Source organism: Trichogramma pretiosum, unplaced genomic scaffold (assembly GCF_000599845.2).
Source record: "Trichogramma pretiosum strain Unisexual culture from Peru unplaced genomic scaffold, Tpre_2.0 scaffold5, whole genome shotgun sequence".
Lineage (NCBI taxonomy): Eukaryota > Metazoa > Arthropoda > Insecta > Hymenoptera > Trichogrammatidae > Trichogramma > Trichogramma pretiosum.
In genome coordinates, this window is record NW_019641672.1 from 249387 (window position 1) to 262353 (window position 12967).

The 12967-nt window shown below is 46.0% G+C and overlaps 2 protein-coding genes across 3 annotated transcripts in view; both read right to left on the minus strand.

The window, feature by feature from the left end:
* LOC106650477 (zinc finger protein 652-A-like) overlaps positions 1–12967 on the minus strand; it is a 40728-nt gene that overhangs the window by 9870 nt on the left and 17891 nt on the right. The gene's annotated exons all lie outside the window — the stretch shown is intronic.
* Positions 6559–9471, minus strand: LOC106650480 (zinc finger protein OZF-like). The gene is made up of 2 exons (XM_014368501.2): positions 8948–9471; positions 6559–8591 (listed from the first exon to the last, which is right to left on the minus strand). The coding sequence occupies exon 2, from the start codon at positions 8510–8512 to the stop codon at positions 7256–7258; it is 1257 nt and encodes a 418-aa protein (XP_014223987.1). The 5' UTR covers positions 8513–8591; positions 8948–9471; the 3' UTR covers positions 6559–7255.

Genomic DNA, 12967 nt, shown 5'->3' on the forward strand with positions numbered 1-12967 from the left:
GGAAATTCTTGTAGCACAGGTTGCAGGTGTAGCTCGACGTCGAGGCGTTCGCCGTGTAAACGTCGAGCTGCGACATCAGATTCTCCCGATCCTCGTTGCCGCTCTCGTCGGCTCGGCCGTCGCTCGGATCTAACTGGGACTTTGTTGCGTCGTCGTTGGAAGCGAACGACGCTATTGTACTATCAACGTTAACGGGTTCGACTTTGATCGATCTAGAAATGCCGGATGGTACACACATTTTTTGTCTCTCTTTTTATGCCAAAAACACACAGAAAGGGGTTATGACGATGAGAGAGAGAGCAACAAGAAGCAAGAATATGTAGAAGAGGATAAAAGCAATGAGTCAATATTCAAATTACCCGTTAACGGCTGGCTGGGGTTCTTGGTGGTGTATGTGAAAGTCTTGGGCATCGACGGCGGCTACGGGATGCGAGTCGGCGTCTTGCGACTGCATGTCTTCGACTACCTGCTCGGTTGAAGTCGGCATCGTCGCTACAACACGTAACGGCGACGAGGAGGCAAGTGCGAATGCATCTAATTAAGGCACAGGCATTAATAAGCGCTCGCCGCTGCACTCCAGCACACACAGGCACGCACGCAGCACCAGCACACCGAGTAACTCGAGCGATTATTAAATTATCGCGCTAGAGTCGTTGCCTCATGTTTTGGGCCCGCTATCGAGCGTCATTATCGGCTATACGACCCGCCTGGACACGAAAAGAAACGAGCAAAACAAAGACGCGCACGAATTTCCAATCGCGCGCAACAGCTCTCGTTCGCTCTTCTCGACATAATGTATGCATCGATCGACGACGACGACGCCTCATGCACGCTACGCGCTCGGCAGCAGCAGCAGCACAAACGAAACTTTATATAACACCTCCCCGATACAGAGGCGAACGTAATCCTGGCCGGAGTTTGTCATCGTTGCGAAAAATACATTTATCGCGCGATCCCCGAGCGTATTATTCGCATGCGATGAATTCATTTGGATGTATAGACGAGGCGAACGAGGTGCAACGCGGCCAAGTGCCAGCAGTAGTGCGTGCAGTGCCGATGCAGAAGGAGAGAAGGAGAGAAAGAGAGAAAGAGAGCTACGCGCGGCGGCTCCGTGTACGTACAAAACCGGTGTGTGTCGTTTGTAAAAGGTGTGTAGCTCGCGTTCCGATCGTTTTGCATCGCGTATCGTTACGTAAATGAAAAATGTAACCTCTCTCCCTCTTTTCCTCTTTCTCCGCGTAGTTTTTCGATCGAGAACAAAATGAAGCACGCGCGACGATAACGAGTCGAGAAAGACAAATTAAAAAAAACGAACCTGTTATTTCGATCGTTTCTTCCTTTATCCTCGAGATATCTTGCTCGATCTTAATCGACGACATGTCGCGCAAATGTATACGCGAATTATTTATTACTTTATCGATAATACAGAGCAGCAGTGATTATTAAACATGCGGCCTACAGGGCGAAACGGATAGGAGCTGGAGGTGTGCGACTGTATAGCCAAGATTTTGGTCAAGTATAGGGGGTTAGTGTTGCGGGATGTGAGAATATGATCGGTCGTTTTGGCAACCGCTGGCTGAGCAGCGCAAACATTCAGAAATAAAAACGTTCGTTTTTTCAAAATGCCAACACAAATCTTTAATATTCTCGTAATTCGGTTCAGTTTTTTTTTTTTAACAGAGCTTCTTACAGATTAAAAAAAAATAATCATGATCAACGTTACGCAAAATTATGCAAACATTTCAACAATAAAGAATAATTATTACAACTCTGTAAAAAAAAATTTCATCGTTATAAATAAGTTTTGCTTAATTAATTATAGAACGATCCAGCATCGCAGTGAACTTCAGTCTACTGGTTTGAAAATTCGTTGCACAAAGACGCGAGGATTATTTACAATAATATAAAATGGTAACCATTGCGGATTCGCAAGTATAAAATTTATACAAATACAAAAGTTTCATCGTAGGTAACAAAAAAATGATTGTCTTAAAAATCTATCGTATAGTTTCATTTGGCAGTGAGATATGTGACTTGTAAAATTATCACGAGCGCGCAAGCATGCGTGTGCGTGCGCGCGCAAAGGAACTCGTTATCGTTGACTATATGTATCAAGCGAGCAGCTGGACGCCGTTGTCGATGAAGCGCTTGACGACGTCGTCGGCCTTCCGTCTCAGTTCGTCGGTCGTCCATCTGACGAATTTGGTCTCCTCCTCCTGGTGAAATTTGCGCCGATGCGAGCAGAGCTGGGCCCAGGTCTTTTGCAGCAGGCCGCAGTCTCGGCAGCGATAGGGCGCGGCGTCGCTGTGGCGCACGATGTGCCGATACAGAGCCCTGAGGCCGCTGTAGTTGGTCAGGCAGAGCGGACAGACGAGCAGCTGGGGCGCCAGGCCCTCGGACAGCGAGGCCGACTTGCTGCGGCAGTTGTGGTACCTGACGTGCGCCAGCGAGGGCAGGCCTCGCTCGCAGTCGTCGCAGTAGAGATTCTCGCGCAGCATCTTCAGGCAGTCGTACTCGCCGAAGCCGAGCTTCTCGCAGCAGGTCTGGCACAGGGGCTTGGTCAGTCGGTCGGGTCTGGGATCGTGACTGGGGCTGCAGACGCTGCAGTAGCGCACCAGCTCGTGGTGGACGCGATGATGCTCGTCAAAGTCCGACGGGCCGCTGAGCTTCTCGGCGCAGTAGCGACAGTAGTAGGCGAGGTCCGCGGCGCTGTGCACGGCTCGCTGATGCTTCTGCAGGTCGTCCGGGTCGTGATAGACGAAGCCGTTGTTGCAGGTCGAGCACGAGTACTCGTTGTCGCAGTCTCGACAGTCGCGAAAGTAAAAGTCCACGCCGAGCTTCTCGTGCTTCAGCGAGTCGAACGAGTAGTCGTTGTCGTAGGCCTCGTTGGCGCGGTGGTAGTGCCCCTCGCGCTTCGTGTGCAGCTCGAGCAGCCGCCGAGACACGAACTTGCCTCGGCAAACCTGACAGGTGTAGAGCACGTCGTACTCGTACTCCTCGTCCGTGTTGTCCGACAGCTCGGGCTGCTGCAGCGCGAGCTTCTTCGGGCAGCAGCTGAGATACTGCCGATGCTCGAGCAGCTGCTTGCTCGTCGCGAACAGGGTCGTGCAGTCGTTGCACTCGACCAGCGGCCTGTACTCGTAGCGAGGTTCGTCGTCCTCCTCGCGGCAGGCGGCTTTATTGGACGGCGACTCGACCAAGTCCGCAGGGGAGTCGTCGCGACTTTCCACGAACTCGAGCTCCTTCGGCGGATCGGTCGTCGTCGTCGCCATCGCGCTAGCTTGTTTCTCCAACGGATTTTTTTTACAATTTTTACGATGAATCTGAAGACAGGAGAGGGATCTGAAGTAGGAGCGGCACTCTCTACAATAGGGCCTAGTGCTCGTGCGTCTTTTCTTTTTCCGCTTTTTTATCGATTTTTTGTCGTGCTCGTAGGAACTATCGTCTAAATCGTTTTGGGTTTCATTGGATTGAACCGGCGCCGCTGTTCCCCAGGAGTCACTGTAATCGCGCAAATGATTTTTGTACATCTCGATTTCCAATGAACTCCAGCGTTTCAGTATCACCCGTGGAACGAGTCTGTAAGCAGAAAAATAAAGACAATAGGGTCACTTCGTTCTAATTTCATTTCTCGTTTACTTTTTTGTAGGAAAAAAAGTTTCAATTGTAGATAAACTTGCTTCTCGGTTTTTTTTTCAAGTGTATGTAGGTCTGAATGAAGAGAGTTGGCAACGACTCGTTTATATTTTGGCTTCGATCGAGCTTTTATTGAGATATTTATTCAAAACGCATATAAAAAGTATATAAATAATAATTGCAAATAATACATTTATAAATGAGCGACAAAGCCTCTTGGTATTAATTGCATGGCTAAGTACATTTGGCACTGGTTATTGGTAAGCATGAGTAAATAGATATATAAAAATGGGAATGAGTGAATATAAATGTATATAAAAGTATAAAAGTATAAAAAATCTTACTCTTCTGTAAATTACGTTAAAATTAATAAATTCGTCGACGTATCACTGAAAACTTACAGCTGACAACGCTGTAGATTTAATGATTCGATTAAGTACATTTGATAAGTACAAACTGTGCGCGAATACAGATATGATTTTCGTGCGATATTTAAATTTTCCTTAATAATAATTGACTAAATAAGTATATGAAGCTTGTGCAATGAGTTGAGTATTTCGGCAACGCGTAGACGTAAAAAATCTTTAGCATTGACTTATGAGTTTGGTCTGTTCTTAACATTTGAAAAACTTTGATTATAAGCTCATGAAAATAAAAAATGAACAAAACAGAAAACGTAAACAAAACATTTAAAAATTATGTGACTTGCTCATAAAAATAAAAAACAATGTTCGATAAATGCCCTTTGAGCGATTGCAGGATTAGCTGCGCTTTCATATGGCAAGAAAACTGTGCGAATAGCTAATAAATGAATGATTATCAATTAGAATTTAAAATCAAAATTTTTGATTCTCGTATAAAACTTATGAATTATTTTGATTAAATGCTCTTTTGGCAAACAACGAGTATCTCTGCCGATCTGCATACCGATCGTACACACAGAGTTTTCGTAGCGATATTGCATCAGCATATATTATTCACGTTAAATTGGCACGCAGTGACAAGTATATTGCGATAAAAAGCGACAAAGTTTTCGCTTCGATTAATAAAACTCGGACGGAATCTCGAAACTTAATTATTACAAGACATGAAAAAGTCGCACTGGAATGCGATTCGAAAATGAACAACTCGGTATAATCCCCTGTATATAAAAGTCTAAAGTTGATGAAATATTTGGCATGTCCCTCTTAATATTTTTGCCTCTCTCTCTCTCTCTTTATCTTTATATGCACCGATTTCACGCCGTTAAATCTGTACGGGTTTCTCGAAGCTCTTGAGAACCTGTCTGGCGAGTTCGGCGATGGGGACCTGCGGCAGATTGTCGGTGGGCCTGCCCGGATGGCTGGTCTTCCAGTGGCGCACGAGGGTCGAGCGCTGGGTAAAGTCCTCGCGGCACATGTCGCACTTGTAGGGCCTGACCTTGGCGTGCATCAGCACGTGCTGATAATAGTTGCTCTGCGAGGTGAAGTTCTTGTCGCAGAACTTGCACTTGGTCGCGGGCTTGTGGGTCGCGCGATGATTGATCAGCTGGCCGGGCCCGGTGAACTTGAGGCCGCATATGTTGCAGGTGTAGCACTGCACGTGGCGCATCAGATGATTCTCGAGCTTGGACTCGCTGCGGAAGCGCTTGTAGCACATGCGACACTTGTAGATCTCGGCGTTGCTATCGGCCTTCATCTTGTTCTGGTGGTGCCACTCGTGGGCCTTGACGTTCTTCACCTCCTTGCCGCAAAAGCGGCAGATCTGGGGCGTGCACATGTGCACCTGGTTGATGTGCAGCAGCAGGTCCTGCTTGAGTTTGTAGCGCTTGCCGCAGTAGTCGCAGCCGAATATGGCCTCGCAGTCGCTGTGCACGCGCACGAAGTGCGACTGCAGCGTCTCCTCGCGCTTGTACTTGAGATGGCAGATGCGGCACTCGAAGTGCGAGTCCGTGTTGTGGGTCTTGCGGTGCTCGCTCAGCTTCTCCTGGGTGAAGTACTGGCGTCGGCACAGGTCGCACTTGAAGGGCTTGCGATGGACGTTGCGCACGTGCGCGGCCACCTTGCGCTCGGTCTCGTACGACTTGTGGCAGATCGGGCACGACAGGCAGATCGAGTCGAACTCGACGATGCTGTTCTGAAACCAGCCGGGACGTCGACGCTGACGCTTCGGCGGCTTGACGGCAGTGACCGAAGGTGGTGACCGATCCTCGTTGCTCGTCGGCTTAACGAGATCGTCGTAGTCGACGAGGTAGTCGTGTTTGCCGTTACTGTTGCCATTACTGTTGCCGTTGCCATTGATGCCGTTGGACACTGCTGCTGCTGCTGCTGCTACTCCGTTGCTAAAAGAGTCGCCATTCTGGATGAGCAGTATCAGCGGCGCCTGAGGCAACGACGAGCAGATGCTTTGCCTGTAAACACATTCGCCGAATTTGTTAATACTCGCGCGACTCTCTACTCTACCGGGACAATGCAACTTTTTTTTTCTTTTACCCATCTCCGATTTGAAGCTTCAACAGTTAGATGTGTGCCGATACTGCTCGTACTGAAGTATAATAATACTTATTACATGTATTTCTAACTACTTGTGCAGATTTGGTTAGTAAAATTTATTTCCTTTTACTCTTCATAATTCTTCTACGGTTTAATCATTGCTAGTATACACTTGGGTTTTTAGGTGAGCTATTAATTAATAAGAATTATTTTTGGTTAGTCGTTACTATCGCATTATGAGGTAGAGGTATTGTTAAGCAAACTACCCGTATGATCACTGACGAAAATGTTACAGATGCATTCAGAATTTTGAAATTTCGTGACGTTCAAGATGTTTTTCTTTTATGGCTGAAAGAAGCTAGATTGCACGATTTATTTTCAGGTGGCTTTACTCGATCGCAATGAAGCTCGTCGTGAGAAATAAATGTCGGATTGAAAAATAAATGCTGTTATAGTCAACTTACCTATCTTTTCACTGAATAAAAAAAAATAATAGGATATGATGCATGGAAGTTTATACTGTGATTTATCATGGTCAAATGTTCATTGGTAAAACATTAATTTATTATTTATCCAATAATAACATTGTGCACAGTCTAATATCTCTTATAAAGTTATGTCAACTATTATTGTATAGATCGTTGTTACACTTCAATAGAATTAACGTGAAAATAGGATATCGTAAATATTATAAAAACATAAGAACTTGGTGTAATACTTGAGCATTAAAATGTATTATCGATGAGCTTTTCGGTCCAGTCATTGACAAATATAAAACTAGCAATCAGTCAAATTAAAATATTGGAATATTCCAACTACCTTTCGGGTAATTACACCGATTTTAACGAATGAATTTATGACAATTTTCGTAAAAAATCGGTCGATGGCCGGACTATTAAAAGCAAACATCGTTAGTAATAATATAATTGAATCGAAAATAATACTCATGACGTTGTGATTTCAAATCCCAGACGTCGTGGGTGTAAAATAATTTATATTAGTAGTTCTTTGGCTATCGAAGTGATATCGATAAATTAGTTAGGGTTCGCGAGTTAAAATAACATTACAATCAGTCGGCGAAAAGTACGAAATGAAAAAGATAACAGTGACACTCGCATAAAAAAATAGTTACACGATTAAAATTTGTATCAAACGCAGACAGTTTTCTGATGTACAGTCAAATTTCCCTGGCAGACGAAGCCCTTGTTGCACAGCTGGCAGACGTAGGGTCGCTCGCCCGTGTGGCCCCTTTTGTGAATGATGAGGGTCGATCTCTGGCTGAAGGCTTTCGGGCACAGATCGCAGCCGTAGGGCTTTTCGCCCGTGTGTATGCGCCGATGCATGCGCATGTTTTCCGAGTCGGTGAAGCCCTTGCCGCAGATGTCGCAGACGTAGGGCTTCTCGCCCGTGTGGATCCTGCGATGCTTCTTCAGGTGGTCCGAGTTGCTGAGGCTCTTGCCGCAGAAGTCGCATAGGTAGAGCTTGGTCGGATTGTGACTGGCCCGATGGCGTATGAGCGATCGCTTCGAGGCCAGGACTTTGCCGCAAAAGTCGCAGGTCGTGCTGTGATCCTTGGGCAGCTTCTTCTCCGGATGCACCTGGCGCACGTGCGAGGTCATCTGCCGGCGCAGAAAGAAGGCCTTCTGGCAGTACTCGCAGACGTAGGGCTTGTCGCCCGTGTGGATGTTGTAGTGCTGCTGCAGATCCGTGGCCTTATGAAACGGTTTGCCGCACTCCTCGCAGACGAAGACGGACGGCTTCTGCGAATCGCCGCCGCTGCCGCCGCTCTCGGACTTTTTGTGCGTCGTCTCGTGCAGCGTCAAGTGGCGCGGGTCGGTCGTTTCGTAGTCGCACTCGCTGCAAGGCAGCGGCGTCAAGAAGTGAGTCTTCTCGTGGCGCACCAAGTCGCACTTGCGGCGAAATTTTTGCGAGCAGTGTTTGCAGTTCAGATCGGGCTTCAAGTGGCACTTTTTGTGCTTGTAGAGATTTTGATAGGCCGAGAACACTTTGTTGCACTTGTCGCAAGGGAACTTTTTGTCGAGGCGTACCATGCATTTTTCGAGATGTTTGATAATGGCTTTGGTGTTTGAAAATCTTTTTTTACAGTAAGCGCAATCGTAACGCTTTTTGGCGGTTTTTCTCTGGTGCGCAGCTGTCTCGCAATGAAGCTCGAAGCCCGAGAGACTTTTGAAGCTCTTAGAGCAGGGTAAGCAGGAATACGACGCAGGCTCGCTGCGGACGTTTTTGCCGCGTCGAAGTCGTTCGCGATGCGATTTAATGTCCTGACTATCCAATCGATCGATAACCACGGATAATTCATCGACAATTTTATGGTGTTTTTCGGGCAAAAATTTTTGTTCTATTTCCGCAGTAGGTGGGATTTGAGTCTTCTCGATTCTCTGCATTTGTTGCTTTTTCTTCGTTACGACAGGCTCAAATTCGGACTTGATCGGCAGAAGAAGCGGCAGAGGTCGATTCGAGTGCCTGAAACGTGAAACAGTCTTGCCTGAATTTCAAACGTCAATGCTCTTACGTTCCGTCGTTAATTGTTACTTTACGCTGCGTTTCGCAACTGATTGTTTACTCAATTGAAACGAAAATAAGTTAATAAGCTCGGAGTCAGTAAATTGAAGAAGTAAAGAAAAGTCAAAGCAAAGAGGTACTAACGGATTAAGGGCAATTTCTCTATTATTAGCTTAATAGGAAGTAATTAGAATGATAAACAAAGATTTTGCTGTGGTTAGAGCTACTTAGAAGAACAGAGAAGAGGCATGAGATAAGATGCAAATAGAATCTTTTATTTTATGTACTTTTATACATTTCGAATAGTTTCAACATACCATATATAGTTTTGGTAAAATATGTATTAACAACATCGACGACATGAAAAATTGACGTAAAACTGATAATCAAAGATAACTTAAGTAGGACATGTATACTATCACAAATTATTCCTAAACATTTTAATTAAATTAAATATAAACACGAAACCGATACTAAGGATAACGTATATAATACTGTTAAGTATTGACTAGTGCTCGAAGCATTGCAAGGAACTGAAATGTTGTAAAAAAACTGACAAAAATCATTAAAACTAGTCTATAAGCAATTGTATTGTGCATTTTAAAAGCACCACATAAAGTAAATAATACTTATCGCGAACTAAAACTTGTAAAAAATCAGCCACAGTAAACCTGCGGTTATTGATTTATAAAAAAAAATGATCTAAAAATCATTTCTAAAATTATCTAACAAAACATCGATACTGGTGTAACATTTTATAGACTAATCTGCGCCGTGACTCAAGTGAATTTATTCCATAAGGCGATTTTATCGTGTGTAACATATTTAAACCTATGAGATCGACAAACAAAATACGCGAGCTAATCCCTCGCGGACTTGTTCCGCTTATTGGACTTGTTACTTTTCTTCTTCTTCTTCCTCTTTCGCTCGGCGTTGCCGTGCGTCTTCCTGTGGGCGGTCAGCATGCCTCTGGAAGCGTAGGCTTTGGCGCATATGTCGCAGGAGTAAGGCTTCTCCCCGGTGTGAGATCTCTTGTGTATGACCAGCGACGAGTGCTGCGTGTAAGCCTTGCCGCAGTCTTTGCACGAGTAGGGCTTCTCGCCCGTGTGGGTCCTCATGTGCATGACCAGGGTCGAGAGCTTGTAGAAGCGCCGCTGGCAGACCTCGCAGACGACGTTCTTCTCGCCGTCGTGGAGCTTGAGGTGCTGCGTGAGCGATCCCCTGTAGCGGAACCGCTTGCCGCAGCGGTGGCACTGGTTGCGCAGCTGCTCGCCCGTGTGCTCGAGCCGGTGCAGCGCCAGGGTGCTCTCGTAGGCGAATCGCCGATCGCACAGGTCGCAGCGCAGCTGGGCCGCCTCGTCGTGGAGGCGCGCGTGGCGCTGCAGACTGTGCGCGTTCGGGAAGAACTTGCCGCAGCTCGGGCACTCGTGCTCGTTCGCGTGGTGCCGGCTGTTCATGTGACTGGCCAGGTCGTACCTCGTGTAGAAGCCCTTGCGGCAGACCTCGCAGTGGAGGCTGTAGCGCTTAGCGTGGCGCGCCTCGTGGTAGGCCAGCTGCTGCTTGCGCGCGAACGAGGCGCCGCACTCGTCGCAGCGGTGCTCGCGCGCCGACGTGTGCGAGCGCCGGTGCACCGCCAGGGTGTTGCGGCGCTTGAACGCCTTGCCGCAGTGCTCGCAGGCGTGGGGTCGCGCGTCGCTGTGCGACACCAGGTGACTGCCGAGCAGGACTTTGCTGTTGAAGCGCTGGGAGCAGATGTCGCACACGAAGCCTGGATAGGACACACAATTAGAGGGAAGCTTTGCTAATTTTTTGAGTCTGTACGGGGGGCTTGCTGTTCATGCATCGGCTAGGGTTCGGGCAACATTCGACCAAATAGATCCCATCGATTTTTCAAGTATAATTTTGTAACTGTTCGATAGGATCTATTTGTCGAGAAAGAAATAATGAAAAATTGCTAACCATTTTTCGTCTTCTTTGTTTTGTCGGTGTCTGATAACTGCTCGCTCGTAGCTATTGATTCAGCGACTTCGACCATATCATTTTTCTCCTCTTTCCGATTCATCATAGTAAAATCAACGTTATTGTCCTCGATCTCATAAGTATTATCGTAAATTTTAATAACGAAAAATTCATCATCGTTCGTATGATCTTGAGTGGAAACTAATTCTCCAAACTCCTCTTGGTCATTATCAAAAGTTACACTACTTCGTTTGTGCGGTTGTATCAAGTTATCATCGTATTCCTCAAAATCACTTTCAATTAATTCGAAATTATTCATAATATCTTCGTTTGCAAGAAACCTGCAAATTGAAGACTTCTGTTAATGGAAAGTTAGATTGATTGAGAGATTTAATAATAAAGTAGTCGCAGAAATTGAAAATTTAGTTATTAGTTAATTATTCTTTTCTTTTATCATTAATTAATCGAGAAATGCAAAAGAATCAGTTTGATAAAAATATTGAATTCTTTTTCAACTTTGTCCAATTGAAAATAAGTTTTTCATAAAAAAAACTTGAATTAAAAAACAGAAAGTCAAAATCGCAACAAAAAATTAACTGAACTTACCTTGAACGCAAAAAAATGAAAGTAAATAAAATACATGAAAGTAATAATTGATCTATTCAACCAAAATTATTATGTAACCATTTTATTTATAGTAACTTGAATAAATAATTAAATGAACAATGAATAAAAAGTAACACAGTAAAAATAAAAAGCGAAAAAAATTCACAATCATGTGAGCATAGACGGAAAAATCCGTCATTAGAAATTCATAGTAACTTTTGAGTATTGAACACGTTTACGTTAACATAAAATGTAAAGAGTAACTATTAACCATTAGGAAGCCTATTGCAGGCGTTTCACAACCCTTAATCGGAACAAAATGCATAAATTATATCAAGGAATGCGTTGAACAACGTGTAAACAAGAATACTTAAAAAATAACAGATCTCAAAAAGAAGCCTTCCGGTAATAGATTATTTTTTGGTATAATTTTCTGACTGTAAATCGCAATTGCTATGTAGCTGACGCTTAAGAGTCATCGTCATCGAAATCGTCGTCGGCGTCGTCATCGTCGCTCTCGTCATTATTAATTCTTAGCTTGCGCTGATGCAGCTTGATGTGCATCTTGAGGGGCGTCTCCTGGGAGAAGCGCTTGTTGCAGATCTGGCAGCGGTAGGGCTTGTCGCCGGTGTGCATGCGCTCGTGCGCCAGCAGGTACTTGAGCACGCTGAAGCGCTTGCCGCAGATGTCGCAGAGGTGGGGCTTCTCGCTCGAGTGGATGCGCACGTGGACGGGCATGTAGGAGCGCACCACCCACTTGCCGCACACGTGGCACATGGACTTGTTCTCGCCCGTGTGCGTGGCCACGTGCTTCTGCAGATTGCTGCTGTACACCGTGGAGAAGTCGCAGTCGGCGCAGTTGTAGGTCTTCTTGGGCGCCAGCTGCTTGGGCGCGAGGGCGTGCTGCTTCGCGTGGGTCTTCAGATAGGCGTGGCTGCTGAAGCTCTTGTCGCAGACCAGACAGACGTGCTTGCGCTTGTCTTCGTTGGCGTGGCAGCGCGAGTGCAGCGTGAGACTGCGCTGGCTGGCGAAGAAGCGCTTGCATATTTGACAGCTGACGCTGGCCTCCCGGTGATAGCGGCCGAGGTGGGTGTTGAGGGTGTCCGCGGACAGCTGGGGCTCGCCGCAAAAGTTGCACACGAAGCTCTGATTGGTGTGGCTGCGCACGTGCAAGGCGAGCTGGGACTGCGTGGCGTACAGCTTCGAGCAGAAGCGACACTCGTGGCGGCGTCGCCGAGGCGCCGAGGGCGTGTACTTGCGCTGATCTTGTCGCTCGGCCACGGTTCGCCGAGGCGCTCGACTCGACTTGGCCTTCGGCTTCGTTAAACGAGCGCTCGCTCTGCTGCTGCTGCTGCAACACGAACTAATGATTCACAAAAGCACGACGCACAGAAGAGACCAGAGGCACAGAGTCGGAAGCGCTGCAGCGGAGAAGAGGCTTTTGCATTGCCGAACGAGAGAATATGCAAATGCGATGACGATGGAGATGTTGATGTTAAGTCACAATGATGAGAGTCAGTTCTTTTTTGTTTTCATTTCAAGGCATGCGGTTTATTTTTGTAAATAAATTTTCAAATGATTCAAGAATATTGAAGCCCAGAAGAGATAATGTTGTAGATGATAATTTATTTCTAAAAGTTAAATTTGGTTAATCATCATTCAACATGCGAACGTTGGTTTTAGTATATAAGGCCATCAATCAAAGCAATGATCAGCGTGTGAGCCGTACTTGTTCTCTCAGTGGCAGGGTATTTTTAACAATTCGACTTGCA